We start from the raw sequence: 21,992 nt of genomic DNA, 5'->3' as shown, positions 1-21,992 counted from the left end.
CATCTTTAGCAGAAGTTGTTGTTACTCTGTTGTTCATACGATTCCTCTGTAGTTTGTTTTTCTTCTTCTGTGGTAATCAATAAAAATGTCTTTCAGGATTAATAAAGTTCAATCGTATGTGTCGAAATGACTTCTGGCAGTTTTTAGAACCGTGTCACTATATCATCTTCTATGTCTACAAAATACAACTAAATAAGGAGAGGCGGGTCCGGCTGTGTGGCTCCTCTTCTTCAACACGCTCAGCGTTGTGAAGTTAATAATTAGTCATCTTATCTCGCCGTTCTCTCGGATGTGAAACCCATCGGTTCGTTTCATCAGCTGAATTTATTATACAAACAAATATCACAGTGAAACAAACAAAGACTTCTCAAATAACTGGAAAAATACATCATAAATACTCAATAAACAAGATGCATTTACATCTCCCTCGTACGCGTGGTCTGTATTTGTGTTTCCTTTTCTTGTTTTTTCGTTATTGTTTTCTCATCTAGAAGCACACAGTGTTCAAATACTGAAATATATATATATATTTTTCAGGAGTTCCTGAGGACTCTGAAAGGGAGTCCGTGTCCCGGGATGATGACATCGGCGGTGCGCAGCGCCTCCTGGCGGCTCACCTCCTGCACTGCGGTGTCCATGCTCAGATCCCGCCAGCTGTCCTCATCGGAGCAGCACTCAAACAAGTCCCCGGCAACGAGCACCGTGCCGGCCGAGGTTCCCGTCACCTGGACGCTGACGTGTTGTCCCGTGTGGCCCGGACTGGGAACGACGGACACCTGTGTGGGGGGGAAGGAGACGCCATCAGAGCCAATGGGGAACCCGGCAGGACTCCCCCATCACATGAATCAGACCAGACTTATTATGCACCATAGACACCATAGACATCTTGCTCCACCTTGCTCCACCTTGCTCCACTGCCTTCAGATGCTCTTGTTGTTTATATTTATGAAATGGTGCAAATACAAATGGGACAACGTGGCTGCAACATACCACGTTACCATGACTACATGAAAATATTGTATGCAATTGTGGGTATTTATTTCATACTTTCTACTCCCTGGTTTGAACGTCATTTAAAATAATCCATTTACTCGATTTTGTCAGAAACATCAATGACAAAACAAAACGTTCGCAGAATAAATCTGTGATATATATATATATATAAACAACCATATTATATATATATATATAAATACACACACATATATATAAACATACATGTATATATAAACAAACATATATATATATACACAAACACATATATTTACACACATATATATATATTATATATATATATGTGTGTAAATATATGTGTGTGTGTATATATATATATATATATATTATATGAAATCAGAGGAATGCAAGTTCAGACCATATATACATTATATATATATATATGGTCTGAGCTTGCATTCCTCTGATTTCATGTGTTTTTATGTTCTTCTTTCATCCTTAATGTTTGGGGGTAAATGCAACACGCACGTACTCTTTGTTTACCTTTTTTCTCACGCCTCCATGCTTCATTTGGTAACTGCATGGTCAACCACACATTGCTATGCATTGTGGGTAATTCTCTTTGACAAGAGAGCCCTCAAACACTGTGACAGCCCTAACCCCTCACGGACTTGGCGGGAGCGCGCCTCACTTTAAACTACCCTCAGACCCCCAGAGAGACTCACGTGCTCGTCAATGCAGTGCGCGTGCCCTGCCGCCAGCCCGTTGGGCCGGTACACGTCCCCTTCGCTGACGTCATATCCGACGATCATCAGCGCGGTTTGGAAGAGACTCAGATTCCCGACGTGGTCCGAGTGTCCATGAGTCCCCACGACCACGTCGATGTCCCCCGGGCCCAGACCCCTCTCCCTCAGGGTCCTCAGGAGGAAGTCCCGGTCCCACGGCCCGCCGGTGTCCACCAGGACGGTCCTGGGTCCCGTGATGAGGGTGATGGTCCCGTCGGCCCGGAACGACCCGTCGGTCTGGGGGCGACAGTATCCGGATTTAAGGACCGACACGGAGTACGGCTGGCCGGGGAAGTCCGACTCCGAGAGAGGGACGGTTGTAAACCCCCCACAGACCACTTCACGGCCGGCCTCCATAGACGACACGGGACAGGGTAGACGAGTGCCTCCTCTTCTTCTTCTTCTTATTGGGATTTTATGGCGGATGGCATCCGACTAAAGGTGCATTACCGCCATCTACTGGACTGGGGTATGGCCCAGAGCTATCCCTCCAAAATAAAATACAATAAATAAAACCCAATCTACATCCTTCCACTCAACCCGGTTTCCTTCAGATATTGCAGCACCTTTCCTGCCCCATTCTTCTTCTTCTTCTTCTTCTTCTTCTTCTTCTTCTTCTTCTTCTTCTTCTTCTTCTTCTACTTCTTCTTCTTCTTCATTCTTCTTCTTCTATTGCTTTTTATGGCAGTTGGCAAACAGCCACCCACTAATCTGGAGTGTGAAATTAATTAGTAAACCACTTATACTAAAAAACGAACAAACATAAAAAATAAAATGAATTCTCAGATTGTACTCATTAGTCTGTTGCCTCTAAAACATGCCTCTTCTTTGTCTTTTTCTTCTTTTTTCTTCTTCTTCTGCTGCTTTTTTAATGGCAGGTTGCAGCCGTTGCATAGCAGGAGCATACCGCCACATACTGGGCACTGTGAGATAACTTCAAATATATTTAGTATTCATAATTAAAGACAAACAACAACTCGAAATAAAACATATATATATATATATTACATCCAATGACATATTAATATCTCCGCAACTACTTTCTACTGCACCCGTCATTCTTCTGATGACGAGGTACTTCATGGATATATCTTTACATTCACAGAGCATTTATTACTGGAAAGGGATCACTTCTCATACGTGAATCATCCTTAATATTCCACTTGAATAAACTTGTGCACACATTATTAAACTAAGATATTCACTTGTCTAAGTCTGCTACCAAGCCACATTTAAATATTCAAGATATAGATATTAATGTTGGTAAGTTAGTTGTAGTAAAATAGTCATAAAGAGATGAGGAGCACTTACAGATGCTATTCAGAGTCTATGAACATATGATGAAGGATAAATCTATCGATGATTATATGATTGATAAAATGATGAGAAGGGTGTTTACTTAAAACAAATGGATCATAATTCAATTTGTAAACATATTTTAAAGCTCTGTCGTCTGACAGCCCATTGAAAGTTAACACAATTATTTCAGCAGTGCAACAAAATAGGTCTATTAAATGTGGTCTCCTAAATATTCGATCTCTGTCATCTAAAGCTGTGTTACTGAATGATTTAATATCAGATAATCACATTGATTTATGTTGCCTAACTGAAACCTGGCTGAGCCATGAAGAATATGTCTGCCTGAATGAATCGACTCCTCCAAGTCATATTAATACTCACATTCCTCGAGGCACCGGTCGAGGAGGTGGAGTAGCAGCCATCTTTGAATCGAGCCTATTAATTAATCCTCAACCAAAATTACACTACACCTCATTTGAAAGCCTTGTTCTTAGTCTTTCACATCCAACCTGGAAAACACTACAGCCAATTCGATTTGTGATTCTGTACCGCCACCAGGTCCATATTCAGAGTTTATATCTGAATTCTCAGAATTTATATCAAGTTTGGTTCTTAAAACCGATAAAGTTATTATTGTTGGAGATTTTAATATCCATGTGGATGTTGATAATGATTGCCTTAGTGCTGCATTCATCTCCTTGTTGGACTCGATTGGCTTCTGTCAGAGTACAGAAACCCACTCACAGCTTTGGCCACACGCTTGATCTTGTTCTTACTTATGGCGTTGACATTGAGCATTTGAACGTCTTCCCACAGAATCCTCTTCTGTCAGACCACAACCTCATAACTTTTGAATTTATACTACCGGAGTGTACTCCGTTAGTCAAAAGTTTCTACACTAGATGTCTAACTGATAGTGCTGTAGCTAAATTTAAAGAAGCGATTCCTTCTGTATTTGATTCGATACCACGTCTCAATATAACAGAGGACTCCTGGTCTAACTTTAGTCCGTCCCAGATTGATCATCTTGTTGACAGTGCCATAGGCTCTCTGAGAATGACACTGGACTCGATAGCCCTCTGAAGAAGAAGACAGTGAGGAAGAGGAGGTTTGCTCCTGGTATAACCCTCAGACCCGCAAACTGAAGCAATCGTCACGAAAGCTTGAACGCATATGGCGTTCAACTAATCTCGAAGAATCCCGCTTAGTTTGGCGAGATAGTCTTAAAACATATAAGAAGGCCCTCCGTAATGCCAGAGCAGCCTATTACTCATCAATAATAGAAAAAATAAAAACAACCCCAGGTTTCTCTTCAGCACTGTAGCCAGGCTGACAGAGAGTCACAGCTCTGTGGAGCCGAGCATTCCTATAAACCTTAGTGGTAATGACTTTATGAACTTCTTTAATGAAAAGATTTTAACTATTAGGGACAAGATTAATAATCTCTTGCCCATAACCAGTGCCAATCTGTTCTCAAGTGGAATGGCCTTGGAAACCGCTGTATGCCCTGGTGTATATTTGGAGGATTTTCTCCTATCAACCGTGACCAATTATTTTCAACGGTTTCTACTTGAACACGTCTACCTGTCTCTTGGACCCCATCCCGACGAGGCTGCTTAAAGACGTTTTGCCTTTAATTGGCGGCTCTCTATTAGATATTATCAATGTGTCTCTGCTAACAGGCCACGTACCACACTCCTTCAAGGTGGCTGTTATTAAACCTCTCCTGAAGAAGCCCACTCTGGATCCAGAGGTATTGGCTAACTACAGACCGATCTCTAACCTCCCTTCCTCTCCAAGATCCTTGAGAAAGTGGTCGCAAATCAGTTGTGCGACTTTCTACATCATAATAGTTTATTTGAGAAATTTCAATCAGGATTTAGAAAACACCACAGCACCGAGACGGCACTGGTGAAAATTACAAATGACCTCTTAATGGCAGCAGATAAAGGACTCCTCTCTGTCCTGGTCTTGTTAGACCTTAGTGCTGCATTCGACACCATTGACCATGACATCCTGTTACAGAGACTGGAGCAGTCGATTGGCATTTCAGGCACGGCACTAATTTGGTTTAAATCCTATTTATCAGATCGATCTCAGTTTGTATTTGTAAACGATGATGCCTCGATAACCACCAACGTTAATCACGGAGTTCCACAAGGTTCTGTGCTTGGACCAATTTTATTTACCTTATACATGCTTCCTTTGGGCAATATTATCAGGAAACACTCCATAAACTTTCATTGTTATGCAGATGACACTCAACTATATTTATCGATAAAACCAGAGGAGAGCAACCAACTCTGTAAAATTCAAGCATGTCTTAAAGACATAAAACATGGATGACCTGCAACTTCTTGATGTTAAACTCAGACAAAACCGAAGTAATTTTAATCGGCCCTGAGCACCTCAGAGATCAATTATCTGGTGATGTGGATTCTGTAGACGGCATTGCCCTGGCATCCAACACCACTGTAAAGAATCTTGGCGTTATCTTTGATCGGGACTTGTCCTTTAACTCCCACGTAAAGCAAATCTCAAGGACTGCATTCTTTCATCTACGTAATATTTCAAAAATCAGGCACATCTTGTCTCAAAAAGATGCAGAAAAATTGGTTCACGCGTTCGTTACTTTGAGACTGGATTACTGCAACTCCTTATTAGCAGGCTGCTCTAATAAATCTCTTAGGTCCCTCCAGTTGATCCAGAATGCTGCAGCTCGTGTTCTCACTAAAACTAAGAAAAGAGATCACATCACTCCTGCACTAGCTGCTCTGCACTGGCTCCCAGTAAAATCAAGAATCACTTTTAAAATTCTTCTCTTAACCTACAAAGCCTTGATTGGTGATGCTCCATCATATCTTAAGGAGCTTGTCGTACCATATTGCCCCACTAGAGAGCTACGCTCACTAAATGCGGGACTACTTGTAGTTCCTAGAGTCTTAAAAAGTAGAATGGGAGCCAGAGCCTTTAGTTATCAAGCTCCTCTTTTATGGAACCAGCTTCCAATTTCAGTCCGGGAGGCAGACACAGTCACCTCGTTTAAGAGTAGACTTAAGACCTTCCTCTTTGACAGAGCTTATAGTTAGGGCTGAATCAGGTTTGCCCTGGTCCAGCCCCTTGATATGCTGCTATAGGCTTATAGCTGCCGGGGGACGTGTTAGGATGCACTGAGTACCTATCTCCTCTTTTTCTCTCCTTAAGGATGAATTTTCATCTCTCAATCACACGTTACTAACTCTGCTTTCCCCCCGGAAGTCCTTTTGACTTTACGTCTCATGGGGTCATCGGACCCTATGAGACGGCATAGATCCTATCTGCCTGATGGATCGTCTGGGTCGTGGAATTCCTGCTCATGACTACGCCACTGTCCTGTTGAGACTCCGACCACTCCTCCTCCCCACCGCCATCTGCCTGATGGATCGTGGAGGTCTCCATCGTGGAATATGCCTACTATGAACTATTCATACACTCTGTCATATTCATTGAATGTATTTTAACTCTAAATCTGTCCTTCTGTACACATTACATCTATTGCATCTGTCCATCCTAGGAGGGGGATCCTCCTCTGTTGCTCTCCTCCAGGTTTCTTCCCTTTTTTTCCCCCTGAAGGGTTATTTGGGAGTTTTTCCTGGTCCGATGTGAGGTTTTGGGGCAGGGATGTCTATGTGTACAGATTGTAAAGCACTCCGAGACAAATTTGTAATTTGTGAAATTGGGCTATACAAATAAACTGAATTGAATTGAATTGAATTGAAATCTGTATTTAACCAACATGGAGCATCTCTGTTCAGTCTGACCATATGAAGCCAATGGTCGTGTGTTTCTCCGTAGCTGTAATAAGCCGTGCATTCACCGGAGTTCATCTTCAATGTGTAACTAACATATACTGCATATCATGGATGTTTATTACTGCGCTTACTGCGTATGTTTCCGCACATGAGAACGTTTCCTTGTTCCCAGAAGGCCAGTAAATTCAGATTACCCATTAACGGATGTCTGCTGACCTCCAATGGAACGAGACTCCACAACACTCCAGTCTCAATGCAACGAGCTTCACCAGCACCACCATAATACAGCTGTGAATATGAACATCCGTGGTATAGTGTATTGTTAAAAAGACACACCAGAAACCAGATTTGTATACCTTTTTTAAGAACTAATCATAAAATTAATCAAACAATCCAAACACCCTCAAACACCATGCGTATTGAATGTAAAGTCAATGATTCTCTTTTCACCAGGTATGCAGAGACACCGTTATTAATAATATGATTAGAGATCATTTTCAAGAGGGGTGGGGAAAACACATTATTTATTATGAATGATGACCTCCCGTATGAAAAATGGGACTCTAGTTCAACTCCATAGGAACTGGAGGATGATGTGTTTTTAGAGCCCAACCAGGAAGTACTCAAGAAAAAGCTCAAACTCAATAAAAAAAACTCCATAAAAAGCCAATGAAACTTCTTCCTCTGCATTTACTGTCACATTTTATATTGGGACTCATTGTTGCAGCCTTCTATATTTATGGATAAAACGCCAGATGAAGACTTCATAGGGGCGGCTGTAGCTCAGTGGGGTAAGGGGGTCGTCCTGCAACCCCAAGGTTGTTGGTTCGATCCCGGCTCTCCCCATTAGTTGTTGCAAGTCGAAGTGTCCTTGAGCAAGGCACTGAACCCCCAGTTACTTCCCGGGTGCATCACTGCAGCCCACTGCTCCTTAATAACTAAGGATGGGTTAAATGCAGAGAACTAATTTCCCCTTGGGGATTAATAAAAGTATATATCTTATCTTATCTTATAAAGAAAGGAACATCTGGAACATAGAAGACGGAACATATTGAGAGGCTACTCCAAAACCACAATCTCACTTGTTTCGCCCCAACATGAACAATGTGATGGATATCATGAGCTTCATGAGATATGGTTGTATTGCGTGAGATTGTGCAGGCGTGTCCAATAAACTGTTGACGCTTGGCAGGAGAATATCACCTGTAACAGTCAGGGTTTTAGAATATCACAATCTGGTATTTCATATATTTGAAATCCCAGATTTTCATATATCTCGTATATTTGTATACTTTAAATGGTCCTAATGCGTCCTATCATCATTCAGGAGGAGAACATACCCTCAGTCACATTTAAAGACATGAGCTCAAACACTTTAACTGTAGAATATAACATTTTCATAAGGTTATAAATCTCTATCTTCATCTGAAGCCACGTGAAAAACACTCTTTAGAAATAACTGCAGAACGTGGCAGACTTAGCCAACGTTTAGCTGTGCACATGGGTTGGGACAGTAAAGATGGTAATAAAAGATATATCCAAAGTCTCAAGTCCAGACAAAGTCTCAAGTCCAGACAATAATGTGACCAGACGGTCTCACAGGTAAACAAGCGGCTCATCTCAGTGGGTAAGTCGTTTCTCTCTTCACATTTCACGGTTTCTAAGGTTTACAGAAAGCTCCACGAAGACCGACGTGACTTTGGTCGTGAAATTAATGACTTCTTGGTAAAAACAAGTGTTTTGTTTCATAACCAGCGTGGATTGTGTTAGTAGGTGAATGAAGTGTAACTGAGAGGTACTTTTAAATGGTGTTGTTGGTAGGAGACTGGTTCATGATGACTGTGTGCATGTACACTGTGTTGTTAGTGTGTTATTAATGTACCTGACCCCAACAGACTAGAAGCAAACTGCATATGATGGAGGTCGTTTTAGGGAAGGCGCTGTGGATTTGTTCTGGTTGTATAGAAGTCTATGTATGCTTCATGTGTAAGAGCTGCATTTTCTCTACTGACCACCAGGGGGCGACTCCTCTGGTTGTATAGAAGTCTATGCTTCATGTGTTAGAGCTGCATTCTCTCTTCTGACAACCAGGGGGGGGACTCCTCTGGTTGTATAGAAGTATATGCTTCATGTGTTAGAGCTGCATTCTCTCTACTGACCACCAGGGGCGACTCCTCTGGTTGTATAGAATTCTATGCTTCATGTGTTAGAGCTGCATTATCTCTACTGACCACCAGGGGGCGACTCCTCTGGTTGTATAGAAGTCTATATCATGACTCTACTTCTCTTGATGTATTCCCTCAGTAAACATTGTAAACATGAGTTTATGTCTGAATCTCTAGCTTCAAATCTTCTTCTATACAGCATGATGTCATCATTTCTTACATTATGCTCATTTGGAGTCAAACAGACCATAAAGTGGAGAACACTTAAGGGCGGGGCTACAAGGTGATTGACAGGTCGCTGCTTCTACCATCTCTACGTCACTTCTCTGCGTTCCAAATATGGAAATTTCTGTTTATTGGTTGCAAAACACAACGTCACGGGGACAATGAACTCAATGCTTCAAAACGATGACTGTGCAACATGTGTTATATATATATATATATATATATATATATATATATGTATATGTATGCTGGCATCTGTTTAATGTCCGTCACATATCTTTACCGGCTGCTGACTCTGGATGGAGGAATGGCGGCGAACACTCCGAACCAGCCTGAGCTCAACCTCAGCAGGAAGCAGGTATTCGATGCGCCGCTTCCAACAACGATAACGCAACGATAACGCAACACGGCCGCTTGTGTGTGTGAGTCAAACATCGCTGTGTCTCCTCGACAGAATAGATCTCTGGAGAGGAGCCGTGCCTCCAGCTCGGCTCCGTGGATCAAACCCAACCTCAGTGACTTCCAGGTGAGCTAAGCGTCCCGCAACATGACGACGAGGCGGCGTGACGACCACGTGGACGCGTCACACTCGTCGTATCGCTTCTACTCCCTCAAGGTCAAGGATCTCCAAGAGCCCTCGCACAGCTTTCCTCTTCAAGGAGCTCCTGCTGCCGCGAAGGTGAGCATCAGAGTGTCGATGTATGGGAACAAATAAATAAAGAGATGCCCTAGGATAATCTTTTCTTTCCCTCCAGCCCAATCTAAAGGTACTGCAGAGTCTGCAGGAGTGCCTTCAACTTCTCCGTGAGCTGGCGGTCGAGGTCAACGACATCCGCCAGGTACGCAGCGCATCCCGCCGGCTAACACGAAAGAGAAGCCGGGTTTCCACCGTCTGTGGTGTCTGCATGTTCCCCCCGTGGCACAGCAGGGTTCTCTCTGGGTTCTCCGGCTTTCCTCCCACAGTCCAAAGACATGCAGCTCAGGTTGATTGATGTATGTGAGCGTGACCCTGCGACCCTGAACAAGAGAAGCTGTTCAATATAATGGATGGATGGATGTTAGTCCATTTCACGTGATGTTATATCCCTGTGATACAACCGGCAGAAAGAACACAACCGTTCACAAGTTTGGGGTCATCAAGACAATTTTGGGTTTCCCATGAGAACTCACACTTTTATTGATCAAATGAATTTCAAAATGAATATAAAATATAATCAAGACTTTGACGAGGTCAGAAATAATGATTTTTTTAATTGTAAACATTAATGTTCTTCTTCAAACTTGTGGCCCAACGGAAGGCCAGTTTTATAGCTTCTCTCAGCAGCATAACTGTTTTCAGCTGTGCTTACATGAAAAGGGTTTAAAGGGTTTCTACACCTCCATTAGTCTTCTTAAGCGATAACACAATGGACCACTAGAACACTGGAGATGGGCCTCTATACACTATGAAGAGACTTCATTAAACACCAGAGAATAGTCATTTACACATCAACTATGTAGAGAGAGTATTTATGATTCATTTAATGTTATCTTCATTGATAAAAACAGTTTCTTTGTGACCCCAAACTTTTGAACAGTGAATGCATTATACGGTCCACATTTTGATGAAGCAGTGATAAACTCACACAATTTCATAACGTAAACATTTTGATTATGATCATTTATTGAACATACATGTCCTTCTTTTGCTTGATTTAGGGCAAGCGAGGCGGTAAGACAGCGGCACCAGTAGGGGGCAGCAGCGAGCCGGGCAGCCTGGAGACCAGCAGGAGTCTGATCCTCCAGTGGGCCGAGGAGCTGGAGAGAAACATGGTGATTAAACATGATTTAATAATAACCCCTATTTTTATTTCTGCAGTGTAATTAGACTAATTGTTCCTCTTGGTGTATTATGTGTTTCCTCGAGGCTCATTGTGTTTAATATGTTGTTATTGCTTTAGTTTTTAGCAAGCTGCTTCTGGCCTTCACCTTTACTTTTATTGTCCTACATTGATTGTACCGTCATCTCTCTGGTTATTATTCATTCTTCTCCCAGCCGGCAAAAAAAGGAACCGAGCCGACGGATGAAAAGACAAGAAGAAGAAGAAGAGACAATGAAGAAGGAAAGGGAGAGAAAACAGAAGAGGAGGAACAGAATGACAAGCTTCAGGGGTGGGCGATGGAGCTGAGGAAGGCCCAAGAGGTGTGTGTGTGTGTGTCTGTGTGTGTCTGTGTGTCTACAAGTGTGTCTTTGTGTCTTTGTTTGTGTATGTGTGTGTGTCTCTCTGTGTGTGTGTGTGTATGTGAGTGTGTTTGAGAGAGAGTGACATAGAAACCAAATTCTCACAAACCAATGTTTGTGTGTGTATGTGTGTGTGTGTGTGTGTGTGTGTGTGTGTGTGTGTGTTTCCAGTCCAACAGCGTGTCGGATGAGGAGCTGAAGAAGCTGCTGTACTCCAGAGGACCAAAGAGGTCGAAGCTCGCCTCCATCCTTCCACTGCTGGAGTTTGTGACTTGGTCCCTTTTATCAGAGGACACAGAGGTGTGTGTGTGTGTGTGTGTGTGTGTGTGTTTGTGTTGGATTAGTCTCCTGTAGATGAAAACACGTTCTGCCTCCCAACTGTGTGTCTTTTTTAAATAAATAAATACATTTTACTGCGGCAGCAGAAGTACTTGGTTAGAATAAGTACACGTGTCACGTAAGAGGTGTTTGCTGCATGAGGTAAATCTGTAAATAACGTTACAAAAGTAAGTCAACATTGACTTGGTTTCCCTCCCGAAGGGGATTGTCTCGTTCTTTACACTCCGCCGGTGGCTCTGAACCTGTAATTATGATGAGAAGGTTTAAAACATGGCAGCAACTTCCAGGTCAGAAAAGTGAAGCCGACGTGGAAGTGCCTTAAACTAGCATTCTTTCTAATGTCCACCAGAGGGCGACTCCTCTGGTTGTATAGAAGTCTATATAATGACTCTACTTCTCTCTTGATGTATTCCCTCAGTAAACATTGTAAACATGAGTTAATGACTCAGCCTCTAGTGTCAAGTCTTCTTCTATACAGCATGATGTCATCATTTAGTACTTTATGCTCATTTAGAGTCACACAGACCGTAAAGCATGAATATTCCTCCGCAGGAGGCGGTGTCGATGCGCTGGCTGCCGACCAAACAAAAGGCCTGGAGGACAGGAAGTGGAAGCCCCAGATACATCCCTGACTCAGGTGACTAGAGAAGATCACCAACTATAAATATTGATATAATATAAGAAATATAAGTATCTGCTGCATACTTATGAGACGCGATGGTCTTTTCCTTCAGTGTGGCAGTGGATCCGGAGTGCCGCAGGTAATCTTCATTTCACAACAGAAAATAAGCAAACTGAATCCCGTTTTACGCCCTCACGGTACCGTTTGACCCCCAGTGTCGGTCCAGTTGGATGTCGGCACCAGCCCGTCCCGGCTGTCTGTGTCCTCAGACCGCCTGCAGGTCCAGGAGGCGCTGGTGCGGTCCGCTTTGGCCTCACGTGAACCCGAGTGGCCCTACGTGCTGGGCGACGTCACCATCGCCGCGGGGAGACACTACTGGGAGGTGGAGGTGTCCCCCAAGGGCGGCTGGAGGATAGGCGTGATGTCAGAGTCCGCCCCCAGGGGGCGCCGCTCCCCCATGTCCCCGGAGAGAGGATACTGGGCCCTGTGGAGGAGCTCCTCCGGTCTGTGGGCCGGCACCGAGGAGCCCGCCAAGCTGCACCGGGCGGCCGCGCCCCGGCTGCTCGGGGTGTACGTGGACGTGGGGGAGGGGCAGGTGTCTTTCTACGACGTGGAACGAAGCGTTCACATTTACACGTTCTCCGATACCTTCGGGCGCCGCCTCGTCCCCGTGTTCGGCCACCTGGACCGAGACACGGTGCTTAGAATCAGACCGGCACATACGATGAAGATGTAGGATTACACGATGAAGATATGCTCCTCACTCGTATGACTTCCTGTGAGGTTCCTTTTGCACACATGACTAGATGGTGATCGTAAAATACGAGTCATAAGCTACTTTAAACCTTTTTTCATCACTTGTGAACAACGTCGAAAACACTAAGGAATATCATGTTGCCCCTGATGTCATGAGGAGGCAACAAATGACCCCATAATATCCTCTAATAATTCTGATGGTTTCATAGCATTTTATTTTTGTTCTTTTCTGTGTGTCCTATCTGTACTGCCTGTACTAGGTAGGTGAACACAAAAAAATCAATAAATATAATTTTGAATGATAAAAAAACTATGAAATAAATTGTTCATAGTTGTTTAAAAAAAAGTAAGAACAATAAATAACCACAAAGAAATAAGAATACAATTGAATATGATTGTCTGATTTATGCTTTGTTTGTTTTTTCTTCATAAAATCTCAGAAAACCCTTTGAATCTGTAGACTACTGCCTAATAGTCTTATTATTGCCTAATAGTCTTATTACTGCCTTATAGTCTTATTATTGCCTAATAGTCTTATTATTGTCGAATAGTCTTATTATTGCCTAATAGTCTTATTATTGTCGAATAGTCTTATTATTGCCTAATAGTCTTATTATTGACATTGCTATGACAATTGCTCATATGCTGTCAGCCTAAATAAGTATATTTATTATTTTTGAACAAAGGTTAAATGTTATTTCACAAGTTTAAAAAAGTGCCCCAATTTATTTTTAAATGCCCCTGGATTCAGTCAGTAGGGGCAAAAAATGCCCCCTAAAAATATGTAAATACCATAATTCCATAAGAGCCATCAAGTGCCACTGAAGTGCTAATCTGTTTCTATAATTAAATATTTGTGTAAGAAGAGCAATCAAGAGACAGTCAACAAGTAATAAAACATAATACATTGCATCACTTTGACAAAGTAATTCCAATAGTTACATAACTCAGCACATATTTAACTAGTAATCCGGAACGACGTGTTTCGAGTAAATTGCAGCGGAACCTTTGTCTTGTAATTGCAACACAAGCTGGCGGAGCTCTTTTAGTGTTGCATATTTGAACGCCAGCGTCACATCTCTCTCTACCATGGCGGAAGAAGCTGTTTTGGTTGAGGGGTCGTCCTTTATGGATCCCTTTAAAGGGCTATTGCTGACTTATTTTATGCCGGAATCATGCTACGACGAGTTCTTTCTCGATTTCAACTTCCTGGACGGTGAGTGGCTCGATAAAAGTTCATTTCCGGTCCCTCGGCGACCGAGAAGACACCTTGCTCAAAGAGTCGTAAACCAGCTGTGATGTCGTAACGCTATGCACAGAAAAGCATCTGACAGATTTAGTTAATTTTAATTACGCTATAAAACACGACATAACCCGTTTTTATTTTGTGTTATTATTATTTTGTATTTCATAATATTTTTGCCTGATATATAGACACGTGTATGCCCGTGTGGTTAATTTGCATTGAACATTAATATAATGACATACATTCACAGTGAAGAAAATATCATTCAGAGAAAACTGCACCGTCAGCTAGTTACGTCACACCTGTCAGCTCAGTGTGTCTCTTTCAATAATACGCAGTAATAATTCAAATGAAACGGAAACATAGGGGCCTGTATATTAGAGCGAATTACGGAATAATCATGAAGCTGAAATTGCATACTTCTTACTTTTAGTGCATACTGCGTCTACCCTTACAAAGTACGTACTGTTGCATAAAGTACACATTGAATTGGGACGCGCTGCTTCCTCATCGCGTCGCTTCTTGAACTGTGTGTGTATGTGTGTCTGCAGATACTTTGACATGATCTATATGACTTTCATGACACTTTTCTTCTTCATATTGTGTTGCAGTCCCATGTCTGAAGGTGGTGCTGAGCAAAGGCCTGGGGATCGGCATCATCCTGGGTTCAGTGATGGGTAAAGCCTCCACTTCTCTTTAAGATTCAGAATCCAGTTGGGACGGCGGATTTAGTTTGTGTCTAAAATTGAAACGCACCTATTACTCCTCACGCATTGTATGTTACGAGATGTGAAAGTATCATGACGTGAAGGCGACACGTTCATCTCTCTCTGAGAGAAATAAAGAAGGAATACAACTGTGGAAACACGGCCAATATTCAGCCTGTGCACTTGTATTTATTTGTTATCTGATTACACATAATGCATGTTTTTGACGGGCCTTGTTTAATTTTTTCATGGCTTCTTCCGATTATCTGACTGATCCTGACTGTCGTCTGATGCCCTGCTCCGTTTCCTTCACGTCTCCTCCCTCCTTGTTCACAGTGAAGCTGCCTCAGATCTTCAAGCTCATGGGAGCGAAGAGCGCCGAGGGCCTGAGCTTCCACACCGTGCTGCTGGAGCTGCTGGCCATCACGGCGACGATGGTCTACAGCATCGCCAACAAGTTCCCTTTCAGGTTGGCGCCGCATTTAAAATCACAAAGTAGAGATTCACGTGGAGCTCGGACTTGGAACACTCGCACGATGGTCACCGCCGAGCGACCCGCCGCACTGTGTGTGGGTGTTTGTGCAATGTGTGGAGTCAGACGTGGAGTAACCGTGTGGTGGTTTCCTCAGTGCCTGGGGCGAGGCTCTGTTCCTCATGCTGCAGACCGTCGCCATCGGCTTCCTCATCCAGCACTACGGAGGGAGAACCAGCCGAGGTACGACGGCGTGCTGCGGTCGCTCCGCTTCGTGCGGAGAGTCAGCGTCTGAGTACAGAAACAAATTCAATTTAAGATCTTAATCAAACCTTTTGAATTGGAAGGAGTTCCTTCGGGCCTGTGTTTCGGATTTTGATTCGGTTCCAAGATTTGATCCGCTCGCGAATCTCTTCATTCAAGCGTCTTCAAGGGTGAACAAAAAAAGCCGCTCTGACACGCGTCTGAGCCGGCGGCGAGGAGCTAACGGCGCCAACAACGGAGTGTTGACGGAGCTAACGGTTTTTCCCTGAGGGTGGTGGCTCGCATATGGGGGGCGTGGCCAACTCGGCTGTCAAACAACCGCAGGGGAGAGCGAGAGCGACTTCGTTCCACTATTTCTTTACGCAGCTCAGAGTTGTTTGCTGCTATCTTAATGCTCTGGATGTGGGGCGTAGCTCCTTCGATAAGACTCCTGGGGATTCAATTCAGTTTATTTTATATAGCCCAATATCACAAATTACAAACTCTCCTCAGAGGGCTTTACGATCTGTACACGTCGACGTCCCTGACCTTTGACCTCACATCGGATCAGGAACAACTCTCAAGAAATAGATAAAAAAGCTTTCAGGGGGAAAAAAGGGAAGAACCCTTCAGGAGAGCAACAGAGGAGGATCCCTCTCCAGGATGGACAGAAGAATAGATGTCATGTGACCAAAAGGAATCATTACAGAGTAACAACACATTATTATGAGTATGACAGATGCATTTCATTCAAGGTCAACAAAGCAATTGCAAAAACTAAATATTTGGCCCATTATGTTAAAGTACGAGGAACTGTACATCGTAAAAAGCCTTTGAGTCCTTGAGTCCCTCGGCTCTCCTCTCCCCCAGGCCTCCTGTTCCTGGTGGTGTACTTCGGCCTGCTGGCCCTGCTGCTGTCTCCTGTCACTCCCACGTCAGTGTCGACCTCCTTACAGGCCTCCACCATGCCCGCAGTCATCGTCGGCAGGGTAGGCCACACAAGTTTTAATACATTTATAATTTCATTAATATACACGACTGTTCAAATGTTTGGGGTCACCCAGACAATTTGGTGTTTTACATCAAAACTCACACTTTTATTTATCAATTGAATTGCAGAATGAATATAAAATATAGTCAAGACATTGACTAGGTTAGAAATAATGATTTTTATTGTAAATATTAATGTAATTCTTCTTGAAGGCCAGTTTTATAGCGTCTCTCACCAGCCTACCTGTTTTCAGCTGCGCTCACATAAAAAGGGGTTTTCAAGGGTTTTCTACCCCTTCTACCCTTAGTCATCTAAGGCGATAACACAATGTACCATGAGAACACTGTAGAGACTTCATTCAACACCAGAGAATAGTCATTTACACATTAACTATGTACAGAGTGTGTTCATGATCATTTAATGTTATCTTCATTGGAAAAACACCCCAAACTTTTGAACGGAAGTGTGTGGTAAATCAATTCTGTTTTTCATCTCATAATGTATGTGTGTGTGTTGTTCTCAGCTGATCCAGGCGGCCTCTAACTTCCGTAATGGGAACACTGGTCAGCTGTCTGCTGTCTCCGTCTTCATGCTGTTTGCTGGATCCCTCGCTCGCATATTCACCTCCCTACAGGTGTGTGTGTGTTTGTGTGGGGGTGGGGGTGGGGTTCCGTCTATAATATGTATAAACTAGGGCTGTCAGCGTTAACGCGTTAATCTATGCGATTAATTTGGCCGCGTTAACGCACTAAAATATTTTAACGCAATTAACGCAACTTTTTTTTTTTTTAAACCGCGGCAGTACGGTTTGACACTGTTTCCGTTTTTAAAACAATTATTTCTCCGCGAAAATAAGGAGCAGAAATCAGTTTAACTCGTGGATGAATCAGTCGGGTTTCCTCCTGCTCCTCCTTCCTCCCGTCTCCCCCTCTGATACACAGAGGAACGGAGGGGCGACGTGTCGGGTGACGCGGCGCGGAAAGAACTCGTCACACGAAACCTTCACCGTGATTGGTCAATCCGTTTTGGTAAAAACAACCAATGAACACTCAGTAAATCACAAAGGACCTCCCACCTCACAGGTTAGGCTCATTTAGCAGCCTGTCAGTCAGAGAACCAGAGGACACGGCGCGAGGACAATGAGGCTCATTTCAGAGCTGAGATTGTTCTGGAATGTTTGATGTATAACACGTGGGGGTGTGTCACATGCAAAAGACTTTAAACGGTGAATTTAATTTATTTTGTAAAATGTATCAAATGAGCCCAGCCTCCAGAGGATTAACGTGACATATTTGAATGTCAGTCAGTTACCAAGGCCACTGGTTCTGCTGCTGTTCAATATTAAAGATGACAGGACCAATGGGGTCTCAATATTTTTTTTTTTTTTACTAATCTGATGTTTCACTGAAGAAACAATTTATCATCCACGATATTAAATACCTCGCTGGCACTGTATATGTAGGAGCCTCATTGAAAACACAGCTCTGTGTGAAGTTTTGTCTTTAAAAAGAAGGAAAACACTTTTAAGCGCGATTAATTAATCGCGATTAATTAATCGCAATTTCAAAATGTGCGATTGATTAGTTAATTTTTTTTAATCGATTGACAGCCCAAGTATAAACACTTTTTTTAAATTTTTTAAAGCCATCTCATTTTGAGCTATCTTCTTCCAGGAAACTGGAGACTCTCTGATGGCCCTCACCTTCGCCACATCGTCGACCTGCAATGGCGTCATCGCCCTGCAGGTCCTGTACTACTGGAACAGCCCCGCGCAGCGCAAGAAGAAGCGCGAGTAGGCCGAGGGCGCTCGCTGAACTTCAATCCCAGGAGCAACTCTCTTCTTTCTACGGCCAACTTTTGGACGTTCATAGAGAGCAGTGTCCAGGACTCGTTGGACCTGCTGGACGAACGCTTGACTTTTGGGCCCACCGGCTGTACGATTGACAGAATACACTGAGATTACATTCCTCTTGATCCTCACCGCTGTGTTAAAATGTTTGAGAACAGTTACTTGTCCTCGGATGCCTGTAAAAGAATCATGTTGTTGTTTCGTCATTTCCCATAAACAGGATTCCACTCGAGCCCCTGTCCTCCTGTGTTCTGTGTGGAGAGGTGAAGAGCGTCATGCCCTCACGCTGGGTGACGTTTACAAATCTCTACGATATTGATGCAAAATTCCTAAAAAAAAATATAGATGAAACTAAAATCTAAATTTTTTTGAATTCCTTGATTCTCAAAAAAACAACTGACGCCATCATTTAATGGTTCACAATTGACTCGTACAAGGCCATTACTGAAACATAGGACACATATATAAATGAAGGTGGAAAAGGCAGATCTAACAAAGACTCATTTTCAACTCCTCAAAATAAGAACGTGAAAGCCACCGCTGTTATGAAACCGGTGGTTCTTTAGGCTGAGAACAAACAAACGAGTAAACAAAGGGCAAAAAGAATGATTTAAAAATGTTTGTCAAGAAAAACAAGAGTTTGTTTGTTGGAACAAACATGAAACAATTAAATATTTAACAAGAGCCACAAACAAGAAGAAAGGTTTTGATGAGGTAATGATACAAATACAGTTCACACATTCAATTCAGTTCAGTTTATTTTGTATATCACAAATTTGCCTCAGGGCTTTACAATCTGTTCACAGACATCCCTGCATGGGATCAGGAAAAACTTCCAAGAACTAGAAAAAACCCTTTCAGGGGAAAAAAGTGAAGAAACCTTCAGGAGAGCAACAGGAGGATCCCTCTCCAGGATGGACAGACGAATAGATGTCATGTGACCAGAAGGAATCATCACAGTTACAACACATTCAATGAGTATGACAGAGTGCATGAATAGTTGGTCGTAGGCATGGACCACGATCCATCAGGCACATGGAGGTACATGTAGTGACTACTGACATATTTCTGACCATCAACTGCGTCGCTTCCTCTAACGCGCTCAGCGCCAGTGACTCGCATGTCTCGAGAGTTCACGGAAGCTAAATGATTGACAAACAATGTCACATCTCAAACGTTGATGAAAATTGACCTTTTTATTTGGGTGAACACAGACACACATTACCATGGCAACAACTCTCCATGATCACCGCCTCAGTTTCTGCATTTCCATTGCCTCTTATGGACCCAGCTTCACCTTCAGACACAGTCACCTCATGTAGACTGAAGACTTTCCTCTTGATAGTCTTATAGTTAGAGCTGAATCAGGTTCACCTGGTCCAGACCTAGAGATGCTGCTATAGGCTTAGAGGCTGCTGGGGGACGGTTAGGATACACTGAGCACCTCTCTCCTCTTCTCTCTACTTATCGATGCATTTACATCTCTCTATTGCACATTATTAACTCTAATTTGTGACTTCATGTCTCACAGGGTCTATTGGACTATGGGCTTGTAGTCTGTTGTCATAAGAGTAAAGTGTGTTCTGTTATGATGAGTTCATGTGTTATCTTGTAAAATGTAGTACTGATGAGAAACTTGAATGAATCCATTTTTTTTAAGGAGATGTTTTTCACAGCAACATAAAATATTAGAGAGAACTATACCGAGTTTAACTTTCTAATGCTACCTATAGGCAGCTCTTAATATCAGCAAAACTACAAATGACTACAATTGATTTTGCTAAATAAAAATACAATCTTTATTTCCTTTCTCATTTTCGTCATGTGTTTTAATGCAAATCACACAAAAAGCAAAGTACATGTAAATAGTTGATGATCCTAATAAATATCTGAGGTCAGTAGCTTCAGGCCGATTACAAACATTGTGTTTATTAATCGTGGATGCCTTTTGTAATATTGAAATATCCCATTGTAGATTCCCTAATTGCAAATACAACTTAAACGTTTGGGTAACAGTTGCTGTTCCGGTCCACTAGAGGGCGCTGGGTTTCTGCTGTCAGCAGGATGAGACTGTAGACGTTAATACAAACAGTTGAGTTATCAGGTGCATCATTTATGACCGTGTTGGTCAGTCAGTTTGCTTGACCGACAAAATTATTCTGCTGCAATAAGAAAGAAGTGAAGAGAGATCTTATGAGATAAAACACAAAGACCAACTGCAGATGAAAAAGGTAATAAATCACACTATATGTTATTGTTTCTAATCGTGATCAGGTCTTATCATTCAGTGAGTATCATGAGAAATAAGTCTCTAACTGCCCTCGTTTGGTGGTTTACCGTCTCTTTCTGACGGACCAGGGCACCCAGTTCATGTCAAGAACACCGAGAGAACTTTACAGGTTACTGGGCATCAAATCTATTCGGACCAGTGTGTACCACCCACAGGCCGATGGTCTGGTGGAGCATCTGGATAAGACTTTGAAGTCCATGAGCCGTGCATATATTAATAAAAATGAACGTAATTGGATGTGTCGGATGTTACGTGAGAATTTGCTCCAGGCCCAGCGTCAAAAACGTCTGTACAACAGAGGAGCCAGGCTGAGACAATTCATACCGGGAGAGAAGGTACTTGTGTTGCTTCCTTCTTCCAGCTCAAAACTCCTTGCCACGTGACCCTTTGTGGTCACACGGCGAGTGGGGGATGTCGACTATGAGGTGGTGCGTTCTGACAGGGGCGGAGCTACACAGATCTGCCACCTCAACCTCCTAAAAGCATGGAGAGAGGCGGAGTTTGTTTCTCTGGTGTCCTCGGTATCTGAGAGAGGAGCTGGGGCCTGAAGTCCCAAAGTCCACCAATCCGGCCTTGCTCCTTTATGAAGACCGTCTTTCCGGGACCCAGAGAGAAGACATTGCCCAGTTGCAAGAGCAGTTTGCTGATGTGTTCTCTCTCCTGCCAGGGAGCACAAACCTCATAGAGCACCAGATTGAGACGCCTCCGGGCGTGACGGTGCGGTCACGACCCTACAGGTTACCTGAACACAAGAGTAAAGTGGTTCAGAGGGAATTGGCTGCTATGCTGGAGATGGGGGTAATAGAAGAGTCCCACAGTGCCTGGTGTAGCCCCATTGTTCTTGTGGTCAAGAATGATGGGTCTATACTCGGGCTGCAACAACGAATCGATAAAATCGATAAAAATCGATTATTAGGAAAGTTGCCAACGAATTTCATTATCGATTCGTTGTGTCGCGCGATTATTACGCCACTCGATAAGTCGCGGAGCTGTTTGTGTATAAAAAACAAATAATTTAGTTGCGCGAGTGGAGCGGA

At 43.1% G+C, this 21,992-nt stretch overlaps 3 protein-coding genes across 3 annotated transcripts; 2 read left to right on the top strand and 1 right to left on the bottom strand.

The window, feature by feature from the left end:
• Positions 1-305: 305 nt before the first annotated feature.
• mblac1 (metallo-beta-lactamase domain containing 1) lies at positions 306-2,188 on the bottom strand. Its single transcript, XM_056442796.1, has 2 exons — positions 1,680-2,188; positions 306-776 (listed from the first exon to the last, which is right to left on the bottom strand). The coding sequence occupies exons 1-2, from the start codon at positions 2,094-2,096 to the stop codon at positions 534-536; spliced, it is 660 nt and encodes a 219-aa protein (XP_056298771.1). The 5' UTR covers positions 2,097-2,188; the 3' UTR covers positions 306-533.
• A 9,186-nt stretch (positions 2,189-11,374) lies between these two features.
• On the top strand, positions 11,375-13,526 carry LOC130211622 (butyrophilin subfamily 1 member A1-like). Its single transcript, XM_056442495.1, has 5 exons — positions 11,375-11,401; positions 11,612-11,740; positions 12,332-12,416; positions 12,514-12,540; positions 12,617-13,526. The coding sequence occupies exons 1-5, from the start codon at positions 11,378-11,380 to the stop codon at positions 13,135-13,137; spliced, it is 786 nt and encodes a 261-aa protein (XP_056298470.1). The 5' UTR covers positions 11,375-11,377; the 3' UTR covers positions 13,138-13,526.
• A 704-nt stretch (positions 13,527-14,230) lies between these two features.
• Positions 14,231-18,897, top strand: mpdu1b (mannose-P-dolichol utilization defect 1b). Its single transcript, XM_056442496.1, has 7 exons — positions 14,231-14,373; positions 15,015-15,080; positions 15,447-15,579; positions 15,740-15,825; positions 16,696-16,814; positions 17,340-17,450; positions 18,490-18,897. The coding sequence occupies exons 1-7, from the start codon at positions 14,247-14,249 to the stop codon at positions 18,610-18,612; spliced, it is 765 nt and encodes a 254-aa protein (XP_056298471.1). The 5' UTR covers positions 14,231-14,246; the 3' UTR covers positions 18,613-18,897.
• The last annotated feature ends 3,095 nt before the right edge of the window (positions 18,898-21,992 follow it).

The sequence above is a fragment of the Pseudoliparis swirei genome, chromosome 21 (assembly GCF_029220125.1).
Source record: "Pseudoliparis swirei isolate HS2019 ecotype Mariana Trench chromosome 21, NWPU_hadal_v1, whole genome shotgun sequence".
NCBI lineage: Eukaryota > Metazoa > Chordata > Actinopteri > Perciformes > Liparidae > Pseudoliparis > Pseudoliparis swirei.
This window is presented reverse-complemented; position numbering and strand designations above follow the sequence as displayed.

Excerpts from the sequence above, each read along its gene's own strand:
- LOC130211622 (XM_056442495.1), top strand. The coding sequence starts at position 11,378 with ATGGAGCTGAGGAAGGCCCAAGAG. Across the intron at positions 11,741-12,331 it reads TTTTATCAGAGGACACAGAG|GAGGCGGTGTCGATGCGCTG; the intron begins GTGTGTGTGTGT and ends ATTCCTCCGCAG. Across the intron at positions 12,417-12,513 it reads CAGATACATCCCTGACTCAG|TGTGGCAGTGGATCCGGAGT; the intron begins GTGACTAGAGAA and ends CTTTTCCTTCAG.
- mblac1 (XM_056442796.1), bottom strand. The coding sequence starts at position 2,096 with ATGGAGGCCGGCCGTGAAGTGGTCTGTGGGGGGTTTACAACCGTCCCT. Across the intron at positions 777-1,679 it reads CGCACTGCATTGACGAGCAC|GTGTCCGTCGTTCCCAGTCC; the intron begins GTGAGTCTCTCT and ends CCCCCCACACAG.
- mpdu1b (XM_056442496.1), top strand. The coding sequence starts at position 14,247 with ATGGCGGAAGAAGCTGTTTTGGTTGAGGGGTCGTCCTTTATGGATCCC. Across the intron at positions 14,374-15,014 it reads CGATTTCAACTTCCTGGACG|TCCCATGTCTGAAGGTGGTG; the intron begins GTGAGTGGCTCG and ends ATTGTGTTGCAG. Across the intron at positions 17,451-18,489 it reads GCATATTCACCTCCCTACAG|GAAACTGGAGACTCTCTGAT; the intron begins GTGTGTGTGTGT and ends ATCTTCTTCCAG.